The 18,601-nt window shown below is 46.1% G+C and overlaps 1 protein-coding gene across 1 annotated transcript in view; it reads right to left on the minus strand.

Moving 5' to 3' along the window:
* Window positions 1–608: 608 nt before the first annotated feature.
* Window positions 609–18,601, minus strand: part of LOC119975587 — a 639,245-nt gene continuing 621,252 nt past the window's right edge. The window contains exons 12-15 of the mRNA XM_038815373.1: window positions 8,425–8,950; window positions 3,715–3,851; window positions 2,731–3,452; window positions 609–2,049 (exon numbers count right to left, since the gene is read on the minus strand). Coding sequence (XP_038671301.1) covers window positions 1,015–2,049; window positions 2,731–3,452; window positions 3,715–3,851; window positions 8,425–8,950 — 2,420 coding nt within the window. The 3' untranslated portion in view covers window positions 609–1,014. The remainder of the gene's footprint in view (window positions 2,050–2,730; window positions 3,453–3,714; window positions 3,852–8,424; window positions 8,951–18,601) is intronic.

The raw sequence follows: 18,601 nt of genomic DNA on the forward strand, positions 1-18,601 counted from the left end.
GACAATAGACTGAGTGAAAGGCAATTTTTAATACTGAAAACAGTTTTTTCAAAAAGTTAAAGGAAGTTTGAGCTTGACAATTCCCTTTGACAGTTTATCGTGACACGTTTGACAATTGCTTTTAACGGTTCAAATGAGCTCTCAGTTCCAATGGGGTTTGCGCACTTTCTACGTACATTCATGCCTACTTCTATATTCTTAAAGAACATCTTAGTTTTTCCAAAGTGCACCTTACCTCCCCCAAATGTGTCCACCAACCATAAGAAAAGGAGTATCTTTCCTCTCCATAATGGCACCCCAGCTTTCCAAAAAAATTCACGGAGTTCAGACCAACTCCCAATGGGTCTAATCTGAACATGATTTGGGGCAGCACGGTAGCATGGTGGTTAGCATAAATGCTTCACAGCTCCAGGGTCCCAGGTTCGATTCCCAGCTGGGTCACTGTCTGTGCGGAGTCTGCACGTCCTCCCCGTGTGTGCGTGGGTTTCCTCCAGGTGCTCCGGTTTCCTCCCACAATCCAAAGATGTGCGGGTTAGGTGGATTGGCCATGCTAAATTGCCCGTAGTGTCCTAAAAAGTAAGGTTAAGGGGGGGGGGGGGGGGGGGGGGTTGTTGGCTTACGGGTACAGGGTGGATACATGGGTTTGAGTAGGGTGATCATTGCTCGGCACAACATCGAGGGCCGAAGGGCCTGTTCTGTGCTGTACTGTTCTATGTTCTATGATGTGTTTCAGACATCTCTCACACAAAACCACATGGGTGGAGGCAGCTGTTGATTTCTATGGATAGCTGTCTCTGCGAAGTGGGAAATTCCCCAACCGAGCCCATTCCTGGACTACGTAAATGAGAGGTGCTGGGATGGGGGGGTGTTTGGATTTGGGTCTCTTCCGCCATTGTCCTCAAGACGGAGAGATTCTCTGTTGTGGTAAAATCCAGACTGTAATGACAGAAAAATATCCCTCATGATAAATAAAGGGAAAAATTAGGTAAATTGGTGGTGTTGGAGGGAGGGACACTAATACCTTCTGTGTCTCCCCCATGATGTGAACTCTCTTGTGTCAGAGGTGTGCCCAGCAGCAGATGGTTTCTGCACTGGGCCACTGCTGGCCAGAGGTGCAGGCACTACAGTCAAAGACAGAATCTGCCTCATTTCATTCAAAGTTTCATTGCTTCTTTGCAGAAGCTGACAAAGAGCCTCATTCTGCTGCTGAAGAATCTCATTGTTTCTTTGTAGATGATGCTGAAGAATCTCACTCTGCTGCCTCAGAACCTCATTCTGCTGCTGAAGAATCTCATTGTTTCTTTCAAGTTTCTGGCTAACATCCGTCTTAAATTCAGTCAATGTTTGCTGAAGCAAGTTAGAAGTGACCTGATAACTCTCAGTACTTTGAAGCTGCTCCTGATATAAGCGTTCAAAAGGTTTCAGAACATCTTCATTTTCTTCACCAGCAGCATGGGCCTGATGTCGTCCGTGTGTTCGTGGAGACGGCGGAGCTCCTGCTCCCAAAGCCACAGGTTCCTCACCTCCAGAAGGTTCTGAGTGCTCTCCCTCCACCACAGCAGCCAGATCATCACAAGGCTCCTCCTTCACACAAACCACAATATTTAACTTTAATTCATCAACATTACCCTCCAAATCAGACATCTTAACCTCCTGACACTCCTCTTCCTCCTCCACTGCAACTGCCATGCCACATTGCTGGGAAGTATTCACCTCCACCCCTTCCTCATCGGCCCTTTCAGGAACCTTGGGGGATGCTGCCAACTGTCCTCCATCACCATCTGATGTGCCCATGAACTGATGTGTATCTGTCAGAGGATGAAATTCACAATTATTATCTTTTGTCAAATAAATTATCTCTCCTCCTGATGGTTTAAACGTACAGCTATTGAGGTCACCTTCAATCATGCCCATATCTGATCCACCATTGGTTATCGTGGGGTTGGAGTGGCCAAACAGCTTCCTCGTGAACTCCTCCTGTTCCATCAGCTCCTTGATGTACAGAACCCGCCCTCCAGTCAACAAGCGTTCCTGGGTGTTATGGGCCAGCTTTACCAAAAGGAAGAAATGAAAATGAAAATGAAATCACGGTCCAGACTTTGCTGTGCTCTCTTGTGACTCATTTTCCAAGTGCTGGAGACAGCCTGCATCCAGGGGGAATGTCTTATTACAGATAAAACTTATGACAAAGTCAGAGCATTCTCCAAGAAAACGGCATTTTACAAAACCTCATAAAATTTGTAAACAAGCATAATGTGGTCTCTGTATTTTCAACTCAAAGTTTCAAAATATTTAATATATTCAGATCTTTCCCTCTTGTCTATAGTAAAGAAACCTGTGCATAAGCAGGAGTTTATATATATTTCTAATATACTGATGTCTTCTTTTGGTGATCTGGTCAAAGGTTAAATAGATTTTCTTAAATTTTTGGGACTGATGGTAGGTGAGCTTTCACACAGACACTGCTGAGACAGACATTGCTTTGGAAGGACAGCTCCCCTGTGTGAGCACTGGAGGGTAAATAACACAGACAACTCTCAGCGCAAGAGCAGCAGGTGGTTTGATGACTGTGAGAATGATTTGTCGCTCAACTCATATGTGAATGGTTTGTCCCGTGTAAATGTGTTGCTGTGCGCAGAGGGAAGGTCACTCAGAGAATAATTTGTCACATACCATACATGTGAATATGTCAGTGTACACCAATGAGTCCTCGAATAATCTGTCACATACCTTGAAGGGTTTCTCCCCTGTATGAACACGTTGGTGTTTGCGGAAGGCCGATGACCATGAGAATGATTTGTTACACACCTCACATGTGAAGGGTTTCTCCCCTGTGTGAATCCTCTGGTGTGATACTAGATGGGAGGGTCGGCTGAAAGCCATCTCACAAACATCACACTTGAAGTGTTTCCCTTTCTCCCCTGTGTGAATGCTTTGGTGTTCACGGAGGTTTGATAACCACGAGAATGATTTGCCACACACCTCGCATTTGAATGGCTTCTCCCCTGTGTGTGTTTGTTGGTGTTTACGGAGGGTCGATGACTCCGCGAATGATTTGTTACACACTTCACACGTGAATGGTTTCTCGCCGGTGTGAATCCTCTGGTGTGACAGAAGGCGGGAATTTCGATTGAATGTCATCTCACAAACATTACAGCTGAAGAGTTTCTCTTGCTCCCCTGTGTGAAGGCGTTGGTGTTTGCTGAGGCTCGATGACCACGAGAATGATTTGTCACACAGCTTGCACTTGAATGGTTTCTCCCCTCTATGATTCCTCTGGTGCGATAGAAGATGGTAGGATCGAGTGAAAGATTTCTCACAGACATCACATCTGAACGGTTTCTCCCCTGTGTGAATCATCTGGTGCCTCAGGAGATTCGTAGATGTTACAAAACCTTCATCACAAACATCACACCTGAATAGTTTCCGTTCCATGTGGCAGCCCTTGTGTTAACAGTGGTTCTAACAGATGCACCTCAGGAGATCTTGCAAGCCTTTAGAGACCACCACACACACCTCACATGTGAACAGCCTGTGTTCATAAGACTTAAGAGATTTCCCCCCCAGCCTCACCCTGACTGATCACCCACAGCAGAACCTTTGGAAAGGTTGGTTCTCATGGAAGATTCCACACCATTGACCAGTTTCAGAAGTGATGATATGTTAAAGCTCCCTGACTCGACTGATTTCTAAATGATGGTTTCACTGCCCAACCTCCAATGTGTTGAACAATGTTGTGAATGAACTGGATGTCTTCCCACACTTGTGCCGTTGTTCCATGGGCGATGGTCAGAATCTCTCTGCAGTGTCTATCGTCTCTGTATTCACTGATGTGAGACAGTGCAATCCTTCTGTAAAACACAAAAACAAAAAGAAATGATTTCCTCCAATTCCCTTTCCTCCTTTGCTGAAATGGCTGTCGTCTCAGTTAGAGACTATTCCACAGTGAGAGCCAGTCTGCGATTCCCCTGTGTGGGGGATCAGATACAAGTCCTTTCTTTTTCCTCATTTGACTGTCACACACCATCCAGGGACACTGGATCGTGACCAGGAGCAGACAAAGTGGCTACTTTCTTTCCTCCACCGGGACCCTATCCTCCAGTAAACTTGAGGGGAATGGAAAAGACAGTTGGGCTAGAGTGTAACACTTGAGAAATGTTAATTCAATGAAGATGTTAACATTTCTCCCGTTTTCCAAAATTATTTGAAGAAAACACACTGGGCAGGAAGTGCTGGAAGCTGAGGAAAATATTGCTTCAGTGGAGCTGATTGAAGGGTTCTGGATTATCCTGGGAAATTAGACACACTGCACTCAGTCAGACTGCCCATCCCAAATTCAGCTCTCACACACAGTAAAACTATCAAATCCAAGTCCAGGCTTTTGGGAAAGGCCGAGGCCTTTCGGTAAAATCTTTAAAGAGGACATTAAAAGACATTTCAATAAATGTGTCTCTGCCCCTTCCAGATCATTATACCTCACCTTCTGATTCAGCCATGAGCCATCAACAAAACTCAGCCTGTAGATCAGAAGCGAAATGCTTCCACTAAATACTCTCGATGTCCAACACACAGCAAATCAAAAAGTTAGCTGTCTGACTTCTCGCAGCCAATTCCGGAGAGAACGAACAGGAGCACCTCCCACAGGTCAATCATTCCCCGCAGCCAGTCACACTGTCTCCCAACTCGGCCCAGTTCTGCGCAGCCGCTTTCCATCCGGACAGACACCCGTTTGGAATTGCGCAGTGAGGAGCGGCAGCTGGAGCCGGCCCGCGGTGCCTGATTGGGGTTGTAGTTCTGCCGCGCGCAGCGGCGGTTGGCGCCCAGCTTTCGGCAGTTGGAATGTGAGGCAACGCGAGCCCGAGCGGCTGAATGGAATTGAAAAGCAGAGATTGACCCTTGGGAGGAACCAGAGCGATGGCGATGGGAAGATTCACCATTGCAGCAGATTCTCTGCGTATAGCTGAAGAGGAAAAAGTGACACAAGTCAGAGCAGTCCCACTGACTGGACAACACAGAAAGAAGAGTTGCAGGAGGAGGACAGTGTGGTCGGGCATGTCAAAGGCTGCAGAGAGGTTGCTTCTCTCGCCACAGATGTTTCCTGACTTGAGCATTTCTAGCATTTTCTGAATCCAGCACAGGGTAACATGGTGGCACAGCGTTTAGCACTGCTGTCTCACAGCGCTAGGGGCCCGGGTTCAATTCCCAACTCGGGTCACTGGGCGAGATTCTCCGCACTCCCGACGGTGCGGAGAATAGCGTGGCTCGTAAAATTTTACGGCCACGCTGTTCCGACGCCCTCCCGCTATTCTCCCCCCCCCCCCCCCCCCACGCCCAACTCCCGACACGAATCGCTGCCGTCGTTTTTTTACGGCCGGCAGCGATTCTCAGCTGGCCGATGGGCCGAGTTCCCAGCCCTTTACGGCTGTTTTTACGAACGGCAAACACACCTGGTCTGGCCGTTCGTAAAAACGACCGTAAACACTCGCATTTTATAACCATGGCACCGATTGGCACGGCAGTACCACGGCCGTGCCAAGGGTGCCATGGGCCCGCGATCGGTGGGCACCGATCGCGGGCAGCGGGCCCGCTGCCCGCGCACTATTTCTCCTTCTGCCGCCCCGCAGTATCCATTCGCGGGGCGGCTGAGGGGCAACCCGGCCCGCGCATGCGCGGGTTTCGCGCAAATGCGCGATGACGTCATCCACGCATGCGCGGGTTGGAGTCTTCCAATCCGCGCATGCGCGGCTGACGTCAGCCGGCGCTAACTCCGGCAAGCGGGCTTAACGAAATTCGTTAAGCCCGTGATACCGGAGCTTACGGCGTCGGGCTGCTAGCCCCGACCGGGGACCAGAATCGGTTCCCGGTCGGGAAGGGGGGGGCTGGCGTCAAACCCGCCCGGGTTTGACGCCAGCCTTACGATTTCTCCCCATATGCGAGAATCTCGCCCTGTGTGTGGCGTTTGCACTTTCTCCACGTGTCTGCATAGGTTTCTTCTGGGAGCTCCGGTTTCCCCACACAGTCCAAAGATGGGCAGGTTAGGTCGATTGGCGATGCTAAATTGCCCTTTCATGTCAAAGAGAAAAGGTGCAGAAAAACATTGATAAGGATGATATTGAGAGACTAAATGTGAGGAAAGACTGACCGGGCTAGCACTCTTTCCTTAGAAAAGAGAAGGCGGGGGGGGGGGGGGGGGGGGTTGTGGGGCATCATAGAAACCTTTGAAATTATGAATTATAAAATTTGTAATTTGGGGTAAATGGAGAGATGATGGTCACAATTGTGTGGGGGAGTCCAAAACGCGGGTCCAGAAATATAAGGTGATCAATAATAAATTCAATGAGGAGTTCAGGAAAAACATCTTTCCCAAGAGAATGATTAGAATGTGGAACATGCTCCCACAGGGAATGGCTGATGCAAATAGTTTTGATGTATTTGATAGAAGCCAGGTTACTGGATGAGGGAGAAAGGAATAGAAGGTTCTGCTGATAAAGTGAGATAAAATTGGTCTGCAGAAAACTCATGTGGAGCTTAAGGACTGGAAGAAAACAGATGAGCCAAACGGTCTGTTTCTGTGCTTTAAAAAACTAGAATCAAAACAAAAAACGGTGGTCAGGCAGCATCTGTGCAGAGAAATGAATTTAACACTCCAGCTCAAGATGATCTTTCATCAGAAATGAGGTTGGGAGCTGGGTGATCCAGATGCTTTCTCATTAGTTGTCCCCTGACCCGAACCTGGTAAGAGACTGGTCCAGTTTGATAGACGACAATCCTACAGACCCAGCGAGCACTGTCGTTGAAGTTACAAATGAACACTGTGTCTTCAGGTGCAAAGTGTTGAAGAGATCGACGTCGAATTGGGCAACGCCCTTGATTATGGTGTACCTTTGCGTCAATGACTGGTAAAATCAAAATCAGTCGTATACGAAGCTTACAACCTATTGACAGCTCAGCGGGGGCTACCCAGTTCCTATGTGCAGCTTGGTCCTGTACGAGAATAAACATCCTGCCAGTCTTGTGTCCATTGAGCCAGACATCTGTTTCTTGGCCATTTCTTTGCACAACAATGAGGGGAAGGAGCATTGACTGGCGCCCATAAACCATTGGAGTGACTCGACCCCATGGGACCCCCTAATATTTGGTCGTTACCCTGTATAAGTGTCCAAGCGAGCCACCGTGTCATCCAAAAACAAGTATGCACTCCTCATTTGATAAGATCAAAAGTGCTCAGCGTACCACAGAAACGGCCACTCCTGTAACCCAGCTCCATTTAGAACATATGACCATTTGTATCAGAACACGAATAGGGGCCACACAGGGCACTGCCAAACAGTTCAGCTGCACTTCAGCGTCTGCTTCTTCTGGATCACCCTGATGCGAGGTTCAGCCCCGGGGCTTATGCCTACCTCGACTAGGGTGCCTGGATCGCTGGCTCTCCTATGGGTACTCCTAGACTGGCGTCCACACATCACATGGGCCAGAATCGCCTTCAGCTGAGTCCAGGAACATTGTACATCTCGGCGGCACGTTCTTCGCCCAGAGGCGTTTAACCTGGGCCGCAAGGATACCACGTGAGGAGCAATGCCCCAAAACATTCACCTCCTTCCCTTGTATCTCTTGGATGCCACGTTCTGTGCTTTCTTGGGACAGGGAGCTCTGTAGCACCTGCGAAAAGTTAGGGAGACTTCACCCAAAAGCTTTTTCTGGGTTTCCATATTACTAATGCCAGAGACCAAATGATCACGGCGCATATCAGACAAAACTTCCATGCTCACAAAACTCAGCTATCTTCTGTAGCCAAGATACAAACTCAGTGACAGATTCACCGGTGGACCTCTCCACTCCCCCAAATTAAACCAATATCTTTGCATGACCATCAGTGAGGCTGGGTTATTGCATATCTGGCGTCGCTGGGTACGTGAGACTCCAGATCACCCCAAATGTATGCAGTTCACAGGCCGTCTGGCGCTCGTTTTCTGTGATAGCATCACCCCGAAGAAATAACTCATTCGTTCAGCGTCTCGGTTTTCAGTCTTCAACGCCGGCATCAAATACATCTCAACACCCAAACAGAGACATGGCGAATTAAAGAAATCCAAATCTGGGTCCAGAAAATCAAGGAGGTGGCTCAGTTGGGTAGGTCGCAGATCGACAGCGAACCAGTTTACACCTTATTTCCAGTTTAAAAAGGACATGGTGAGTCCACACTGAGTAAAATGAAAAGCAAGAAATTTTTTTTAAACACAAACGATATGTACACTACCTGGTAGATCCCTATCAGATTCCTAATCTGGCTGGCACCTTACTGGCCGACGTTTTATACATTGGCTAACTGAGATACCCTGTCCGTAGAGGGGGAGCTCATACTCCACAATCAGCACGGGAAGATAAGCATTCCCACCCTGTAGGTTCCTTGTGGGATATTACAGTCTCCAGGTCATGAACTTGTCTTTTTGGTGGAACAGTGTGTTTGTGTTAACAAAGTGGTGTTCTGCGCATTTGGTGGGCAGGAGAACCCTGTTGGAGCTGCAATTCCCAACTTCTTCCTTTCCGATGGTTCCTTTCCAGAGTTGGGAGTCATTTCCAACCCTGGTTTTGAAGTCCCCAAGGAAGATGATCTTACTCTCCAACATTCTTAAGTAAGATATGGTGGAGTAGAAGCCTTCTTTCGACTCATCACTGGCACCAAGAGTTGGAGCAGCATGGGCACTCACAACCACTGCCTGGTTCTTGGCAAGTCGTAGACGGAGGGTCATGAGGCATCTGGATGCTGATAGGGAGCTCTGAGAGTCATTTGGCGAGTTTGTTGATGACAAAACCAATTCCATACCTTCTGGACTGATCCCTGAGTTTTCATCTTCAGACAAAAATGTAACCACTGCCATCTTCCCTCTGCTGCCTTTCTCCTGCTCTTCGGTTTTCTTGCAGCACAGCGATGTCAGTATTGAAGTGCCTGAGTTCATAAGAACATAACGAAATAAGGTAGGGGAACTGGCAGCATGGGTTGGTACCTGGGACTTCGATGTTGTGGCCATTTCAGAGACATGGATAGAGCAGGGACAGGAATGGTTGTTGCAGGTTCCGGGGTTTAGGTGTTTTAGTAAGCTCAGAAAAGGGGGCAAAAGAGGGGGAGGTGTGGCGCTGCTAGTCAAGGACAGTATTACGGTGGCGGAAAGGATGCTAGATGGGGACTCTTCTTTCGAGGTAGTATGGGCTGAGGTTAGAAACAGGAAAGGAGAGGTCACCCTGTTGGGAGTTTTCTATAGGCCACCTAATAGTTCTAGGGATGTAGAGGAAAGGATGGCGAAGATGATTCTGGAAAAGCGCGAAAGTAACAGGGTAGTTGTTATGGGAGACTTTAACTTTCCAAATATTCGTTCTTTGTACAATGTGTGCAGGAGGGTTTCCTGACACAATATGTTGACAGGCCAACAAGAGGTGAGGCCACATTGGATTTGGTTTTGGGTAATGAACCAGGCCAGGTGTTAGATCTGGAGGTAGGTGAGCACTTTGGAAACAGTGACCACAATTCGGTGACCTTTACGTTAGTGATGGAAAGGGATAAGTATACCCCGCAGGGCAAGAGTTATAGCTGGGGGAAGGGCAATTATGATGCCATTAGACATGACTTAGGATGTGTAGGTTGGAGAAGTAGGCTGCAAGGGTTGGGCACACTGGATCTGTGGAGATTGTTCAAGGAACAGCTATTGCATGTTCTTGATAAGTACGTACCAGTCAGGCAGGGAGGAAGGGGTCGAGTGAGGGAACCGTGGTTTACCAAAGAGGTGGAATCTCTTGTTAAGAGGAAGAAGGAGGCCTATGTGAAGATGAGGCGTGAAGTTTCAGTTGGGGCGCTCGATAGTTACAAGGAAGCGAGGAAGGATCTAAAGAGAGATCTGAGACGAGCAAGGAGGGGACATGAGAAGTCTTTGGCAGGTAGGATCAAGGAAAACCAAGCTTTCTATAGGTATGTCAGGAATAAAAGAATGACTAGGGTAAGAGTAGGGCCAGTCAAGGACAGTGGTGGGAAGTTGTGTGTGGAGGCTGAGGAGATAAGCGAGATACTAAATGAATACTTTTCATCAGTATTCACTCAGGAAAAAGATAATATTGTGGAGGAGAATGCTGAGACCCAGGCTATTAAAATAGATGGCATTGAGGTGCGTAGGGAAGAAGTGTTGGCAATTCTGGACAAGGTGAAAATAGATAAGTCCCCGGGGCCTGATGGGATTTATCCTAGGATTCTCTGGGAAGCCAGGGAAGAGATTGCTGAGCCTTTGGCTTTGATTTTTAGGTCATCATTGGCTACAGGAATAGTACCAGAGGACTGGAGGATAGCAATTGTGGTCCCTTTGTTCAAGAAGGGGAGTAGAGATAACCCCGGTAACTATAGGCCGGTGAGCCTAACGTCTGTGGTGGGTAAAGTCTTGGAGAGGATTATAAAAGATACGATTTATAATTATCTAGATAGGAATAATATGATTAGGGATAGTCAGCATGGTTTTGTGAAGGGTAGGTCATGCCTCACAAACCTTATCGAGTTCTTTGAGAAGGTGACTGAACAGGTAGACGAGGGTAGAGCAGTTGATGTGGTGTATATGGATTTCAGTAAAGCGTTTGATAAGGTTCCCCACGGTAGGCTATTGCAGAAAATACGGAGGCTGGGGATTGAGGGTGATTTAGAGATGTGGATCAGAAATTGGCTAGTTGAAAGAAGACAGAGAGTGGTAGTTGATGGGAAATGTTCAGAATGGAGTTCAGTTACGAGTGGCGTACCACAAGGATCTGTTCTGGGGCCGTTGTTGTTTGTCATTTTTATAAATGACCTAGAGGAGGGCGCAGAAGGATGGGTGAGTAAATTTGCAGATGACACTAAAGTCGGTGGAGTTGTAGACAGTGCGGAAGGATGTTGCAGGTTACAGAGGGACATAGATAAGCTGCAGAGCTGGGCTGAGAGGTGGCAAATGGAGTTTAATGTGGAGAAGTGTGAGGTGATTCACTTTGGAAAGAATAACAGGAATGCGGAATATTTGGCTAATGGTAAAATTCTTGGTAGTGTGGATGAGCAGAGGGATCTCGGTGTCCATGTACATAGATCCCTGAAAGTTGCCACCCAGGTTGATAGGGTTGTGAAGAAGGCCTATGGTGTGTTGGCCTTTATTGGTAGAGGGATTGAGTTCCGGAGCCATGAGGTCATGTTGCAGTTGTACAAAACTCTAGTACGGCCGCATTTGGAGTATTGCGTACAGTTCTGGTCGCCTCATTATAGGAAGGACGTGGAAGCTTTGGAACGGGTGCAGAGGAGATTTACCAGGATGTTGCCTGGTATGGAGGGAAAATCTTATGAGGAAAGGCTGATGGACTTGAGGTTGTTTTCGTTAGAGAGAAGAAGGTTAAGAGGTGACTTAATAGAGGCATACAAAATGATCAGAGGGTTAGATAGGGTGGACAGCGAGAGCCTTCTCCCGCGGATGGAGGTGGCTAACACGAGGGGACATAGCCTTAAATTGAGGGGTAATAGATATAGGACAGAGGTCAGAGGTGGGTTTTTTACGCAAAGAGTGGTGAGGCCGTGGAATGCCCTACCTGCAAAAGGAGTGAACTCGCCAACATTGAGGGCATTTAAAAGTTTATTGGATAAGCATATGGATGATAAGGGCATAGTGTAGGTTAGATGGCCTTTAGTTTTTTTTTTCCATGTCGGTGCAACATCGAGGGCCGAAGGGCCTGTACTGCGCTGTATCGTTCTATGTTCTATAAGAACGAGGAGCAGGAGTAGGCCATCTGGCCCCACTAGCCTGTTCTGCCATTCAATGAGATCATGGCTGATCTTTTGTGGATTCAGCTCCACTTTCTGGCCCGAACACCATAACCCTTAATCCCTTTATTCTTCAGAAAACTATCTATCTTTATCTTAAAAACATTTAATGAAGGAGCCTCAACTGTTCCACTGGGCAAGGACTTCCATAGATTCACAGCCCTTTGGGTGAAGAAGTCCTCCTAAACTCAGTCCTAAATTTACTTCCCCTTATTTTGAGGCTATGTCCCCTAGTTCTGCTTTCACCCGCCAGTGGAAACAACTTGATCGCATCTATCCTATCTATTCCCTTCATAATTTTATATGTTTCTATAAGATCCTCCCTCATCCTTCTAAATTCCAATGAGTACAGTCCCAGTCTACTCAACCTCTCCTCGTAATCCAACCCCTTCAGCTCTGGAATTAACCAAGTGAATCTCCTCTGCCCACCCTCCAGCGCCAGTACATTCTTTCTCAGGTAAGCAGGCCAAAACTGAACACAATACTCCAAGTGTGGCCTCACTAACACCTTATACAATTGCAGCATAACCTTCCAAGTCTTAAACTCCATCCATCGAGCAATGAAGTACAAAATTCCAGTTGCCTTCTTAATCACCTGTAAACTAACTTTTTGTGACTCATGCACTAGCACACCCAGGTTTCTCTGCACAGCAGCATGTTTTAATATTTTATAATTTAAATAATAATCCCTTTTGCTGTTGTTCCTACCAAAATGGATAACCTCACATTTGTCAACATTGTATTCCATCTGCCAGACCCGAGCCCATTCACTTAACCCATCCAAATCCCTCTGCAAACTTCCGGTATCCTCTGCACTTTTTGCTTTACCACTCATCTTAGTGTCGTCTGCAAACTTGGACACATTGCCTTTCGTCCCCAACTCCAAATCATCTCTGTAAATTGTGAACAATTGTGGGCCCAACACTGATCCCTGAGGGACACCACTAGCTACTGATTGCTAACCAGAGAAACACCCATTAATCCCCACTCTTTGCTTTCTATTAATTAACCAATCCTCTATCCATGCCACTACTTTACCCTTAATGCCATGCGTCTTTATCTTATACAGCAACCTTTTGTGTGGCAACCTTTGCCCTTGTCAAAGGCTTTCTGGAAATCCTAATATACCACATCTATTGGCTCCCCGTCATCTACCGCACTGGTAATGTCCTCCAAAAATTCCACTAAGTTAGTTAGGCACGACCTGCCCTTTGTGAACCCATGCTGCGTCTGCCCAATGGGACAATTTCCATCCAGATGCCTCACTATTTCTTCCTTGACGATAGATTCCAGCATCTTCCCTACTATCGAAGTTAAGCTAACTGACCTATAATTACCTGCTTTCTGCCTACCTCCTTTTTTAAACAGTGGTGTCACGTTTGCTAATTTCCAATCCGCCGGGACCACCCCAGAGTCTCGTGACTTTTGGTAAATTATCACTAGTGCATTTGCAATTTCCCTAGCCTTCTCTTTTAGCACTCTGGGATGCATTCCTTCAGGGCCCGGAGACCGGTCTACCTTTAGCCCCATTAGCTTGCCCATCACTACCTCCTTCGTGATAACAATCATCTCAAGGTCCTCGCCTGTCATTGCCTCATTTCCATCAGTCACTGGCATGTTATTCGTGTCTTCCTCTGTGAAGACCAACCCAAAAAACCTGTTCAGTTCCTCAGCCATTTCCTCATCTCCCATTATTAAATCTCCCTTCTCATCCTCTGAAGGACCAATATTTACCTTAGCCACTCTTTTTTGTTTTATATATTTGGAGAAACTTTTACTATCTATTTTTATATTCTGAGCAAGTTTACTCTCATAATCTATCTTTCTCCTCTTTATAGCTTTTTTAGTAGCTTTCTGTTGCCTCCTAAATATTTCCCAGTCCTCTAGTCTCCCACTAATCTTTGCCACTTTGTATGCTTTCTCCTTCAATTTGATACTCTCCCTTATTTCCTTAGATATCTATGGTTGATTTTCCCTCTTTCCGTCCTTCCTTTTTGTTGGTATAAACCTTTACTGAGCACTTTGAGAAATCGCTTGGAAGGTTCTCCACTGTTCCTCAACTGTTTCACCATAAAGTCTTTGCTCCCAGTCTACCTTAGCTAGCTCTTCTCTCATCCCATTGTAATCCCCTTTATTTAAGCACAAAACACAAGTGTTTGATTTTACCTTCTCTCTTTTGATTCCACCATATTGTGATCGCTCCTTCCGAGAGGATCCTTAACTATGAGATCATTAATCAATCAAGTCTCATTACTCAGGACCAGATCGAGGACCGCTTGTTCCCTCGTTCCATTACATACTGTTCTAGGAAACTATCGCGGATACATTCTCTAAACTCCTCCTCCAGGCTGCCTTGACTGACCTTGTTAAACCAATCGACATGTAGATTAAAATCCCCCATGATAACTGCTGTACCATTTCTACATGCATCCGTTATTTCTTTGTTTATTGCCTGCCCCACCATAATGTTACTATTTGGTGGCCTATAGACTACTACTATCAGTGACATTTTCGCCTTACTATTCCTGATTTCCACCCAAATGGATTTAACCTTATCCTCCATTGCACCGATGTCATCCCTTACTATTGCCCGGATGTCATCCTTAAATAACAGAGCTACACACCTCCCATACCATCCACTCTGTCCTTCCGAATAGTTTGATACCTTTAGATATTTAACTCCCAGTCGTGACCATCCTTTAACCATGTTTCAGTAATGGCCACTAAACCATAGTCATTCACGATGATTTGCACCATCAACTCATTTACCTTATTCCGAATACTACGAGCATTCAGGTAAAGTACAGTTATATTGGCTTTAACCACTGTTTTGAATCTCTCCTAAGTTATTTTTCCTCTTAACTTTTCTCCTAATTTTCATTGTAGTTGAACCCATATCTTCATGTAACAACCTGCCACGTCGCTTTCGATTTATGTTTTTACTTCCCGTTTTATTCCTTTTAGTATTACTGGACCTATTCACTGAGCTCCCCTCAGTCACTGTACCCTTGTATTGTCGCCCTTTTTGATTTTTGACTATGGCTTCTCTGCCTTACACTTTCCCCCTTACTGCCTTTTGTTTCTGTCCCCGTTTTACTACCAACTTCCTGCATCAGTTCCCAGCCCCCTGCCACATTAGTTTAAACACTCCCCAACCGCTCCAGCAAATAGCCCTCCTACCACATCAGTTCCAGTCCTGAGTTCATGGGCAACAAATGCAGTTCTCCGTTCCAGTAGATTGTTTTGCTCATTATCCATGAGGGTTCGTACATTCCAAGTTTGAAAATTTTGTTTAACTTTGATTTTCTGACCACAGGTAGGTGAGCTGCTGGATGCGGTTTTCTAGCCAGGTTGGAGATAGGACAGACTATTTCTAGGACACTTTTTCTCGCTAATTCCTCATGCGTGGTGAGTAGAGTGAATCCTGAGGAGTGCTGCTCAGTCGTGAATAAAGTTGCCGAAACGCTCTCCTGTTCCTATACCAGGAGTGAGTCTACTGAATCAAATACAAAGCCCACGTGCCGATCTGAAGCTAGGGACTTCCATATTTCACAATCCTGTCCCTGCCACCTCTTGCCAATCGCCAAAGGGCTTGTCTGTGTTGGGGGGGGGGGGGGGCTGTTGGGGTTGTTGGGAGTTGGTTTCCATTAGGTAGAGGACTGGAGCGGGACATCTTTTGACATGTGTATGCTGTTGCTCATAAGCAGAAACGCGGTCCTTGACAGAGGGTCGATTCAGTTCCAGTGGCAAGGGAATTTCGATCGGGGATTTCCATACTGCTGCAGCCTTCATTCGCCATCACAGCTATTGATCCCATATGAGTATCATATAGTTTCACAGCATGGAAAGAGGCCCTTCGGCCTATCTGTCTTTCCGGACCAGCTTGGTCCGCAGCCTTGTATGCAATGGCACTTTAAGTACTCATCTAAATATTTCTTTAAAATTGTGAGGGTTTCCGCCCCAACCATCCTTTCAGGCAGTGAGTTCCGGATTCCAACCACCCTCTGGGTGAAAAAAATCCCAGAAAATGTACCACACCGGGGAGAAACTATTCAGATGTGTGGTGTGCAGCAAATAATTCTCTTGTTCATTTCACTTTCAAGTACACCAATGCATTCACACTGAGGAGAAACCATTCACGTATGAAGTGTACAAGAAGTTGTTCTCATGATCTTCGAACTCCCGTGCACACCAATGCCTTCACTCTGGGGAGAAACCATTCACGTGTGGCGTGTACAAGAAATCTCACGGTCGTCAAACTTCCACTAACACCAGCATCTCCACACTGAGGAGAAGGCAGTCAAGTGTGAGGTATGTAATCAGGACTTTACACAGTTGTAAGGCCTGGTGTAGCACCGGCACATTCACACAGGGGAGAAGAAAACATTTACCTGTGAGATGTGTAATAAGGACATTCAATACTCACTGTCGCATTCAGACAGTGGGGAAGAGTAGTGAGGTGAGTGACTGAGCCTCACACAGGCAGTGGCACTCCTGAATCACTGAGACATCCACACTATTTCTATTCAAACAGACCAATTTGGAGCAGGAACAGGCCATTCTGCCCCTTGAAGCTGCTCCATCATTTGATAAGATCATGGCTCATATTATTGTGGCATCGACTACACTTTCCTGCCTCCCCTCATATACCTCTTTGCTCTCCTGTCAATCAAAAGTCTATCAAACTCAACCTTGAAAATATTCAATGACCTCGCCACCACTGTTCTCTGTGGAAGAGAATTTCAGAGACCAACAACCCTGTCAGAGAAAAGGTTTCTCCTAGCACCGTCTTAATTGGGCGATCCCTTCATTTTAAACTATCTGTGGTTCTGGTCTCTCTCACAAGGGGAAACATCCATTCCCTGTCAAGGCACATCAGGGTCTTAAATGTGTCAGTAAGACAATCTTGCATTCTTCTAAACTCCAGTGCATACAGGCCAATCTGGTCAACTTTTCCTCATGCGATAACCTCTCATCTCAAGAGTCAGTCTAGTGAACCTTCCCTGAACTGCTTTTATTTAGTTATTCTTTCATGGAATGTGGGCATTGGGGGCAAGGTCAGAATATTTGACCACTCCTCATTGCCCCTTGAGCTGAGTGTCTTGCTTGGCCATTTCACAGGGAAATTAAGAGTCACCATATTAGAGTCAAATGTAGACCAGAGCAGGTAAGGCTGGCAGATTTCCTCCCCTGAAGGGCCTGATGAACCAGATGGGTTTTTGGCGATAGTCGATGATAGCTACTAGCTTTTCAATTCCAGACTTTTGAATTAAATTGAAATTCCACCAGTTGCTCTGGTGGGATTTGAACCAATGCCTGGAGAGAATTTGCCTGACCATCTGGAGTAGTAGTCTGGTGACATTACCACAACCATTGTCCAACCCTAATTGTGCAATTATCTAAGAAAATTATAGCCTTGCTTACATAAAGACACAGAAACTGTACACAGTACTCCAGAAATAAAAACAGAAAAAGCTGGAAAAACTCAGCAGGTCTGGCAGTACCTGCTGAGTGAGAAACAGAGTTAACATTTGGAATCCCTATTCCTCTTCTTCATTGTATTCCCGAAGTTGTCTCACCAGTGCCCTGTACAACTGTAGAAAATGTCCTTTTATATTCTATCTCCCTTGCAATAAACGGCAACATACTATTTTCCTTCCTGATCACTTACTGTACCTGTTTTATGTGAGTCATGAAATTAGAAGCACAAGTGGCCAATTCAACCCTTCGAGCTTGTTCCACCGTTCAATCAGATCATGGCTGATCTCTTCCTGATCTTAAATCCATTTCTTTACCTGTTCCCCATATCCTTTTAACCCGTTTATTAAAATCAGAAATACATCTGTATCTCCTTCTTGAAACCATTTAATGACTCAGATTCTACCGCTTGATGGGACAGCGAGTTCCACAAATTCACCACCCTCTGTAAGAAGTAGTTCATCCTCACGTCAGTTCTACAAGGACACCCAGATCACGCTGGACGTCAGAGTTCTGAAATCTATTCACTTAAATAATATATTGTTTATCTCTTATTCCTGCTAAAATTGGACATGTTTACATTTTCTCAGATTATGTTCCATCTGCCAAATATTTGCTAACATCATTTAATCAATCTGTAACCCTTTGCAGACTTGTTTGTCCTCCTCACAACTTAGTGGGGAGGTGGGGAGTATTTAATATTTTTGCAACTTACTCTTTAATCTGTGTCATCAGCAAAATTAGCATCCATATATTTGGTCCCTTCATTCAATTATTTTTTAAAAATAATTTGAAGTATCCATATTTTTTTTCCAATTAAGGGGCAAATTTACATGGCCAGTCCTCTGCTCTGCACATCTTTAGGTTATGGGGGTGAGACTCAAGCGGACACAGGGAGAATGTGCAAACTCCACATAGACAATGACCTGGGGCCGGGATTGAACCAGTGTCCTCGGCGTCATGAGGCAGCAGTGCTAACCACTGCAGCACAGTGCCGCTCTCTTCATTCAATTCTTTAATCTAAATTGTAAACTGTTGATGCCCCAGTACTGATCCCTATGGCACACCATTAGTTACAGCTTGCCAATTACAAAATGACCCATTTATGCATACTCTCTATTTCCTGTTAGCTAACCAATCCTCTGTCGCAGGCATTTTCAAAGTGGGGGTCGCGACCCGCGGGTGGGTCGCAGACGGGTGCCGTGAGGGTCACAGAGCCATCCATCGTGCATTACCAATCACGCAAATTCACATGAATTCAACAGCCGCAGCAGCTGGCTTTTAACAGCAGGCCAGCTAAAAAAATGT

The sequence above is a fragment of the Scyliorhinus canicula genome, chromosome 13 (genome assembly GCF_902713615.1).
Source record: "Scyliorhinus canicula chromosome 13, sScyCan1.1, whole genome shotgun sequence".
NCBI lineage: Eukaryota > Metazoa > Chordata > Chondrichthyes > Carcharhiniformes > Scyliorhinidae > Scyliorhinus > Scyliorhinus canicula.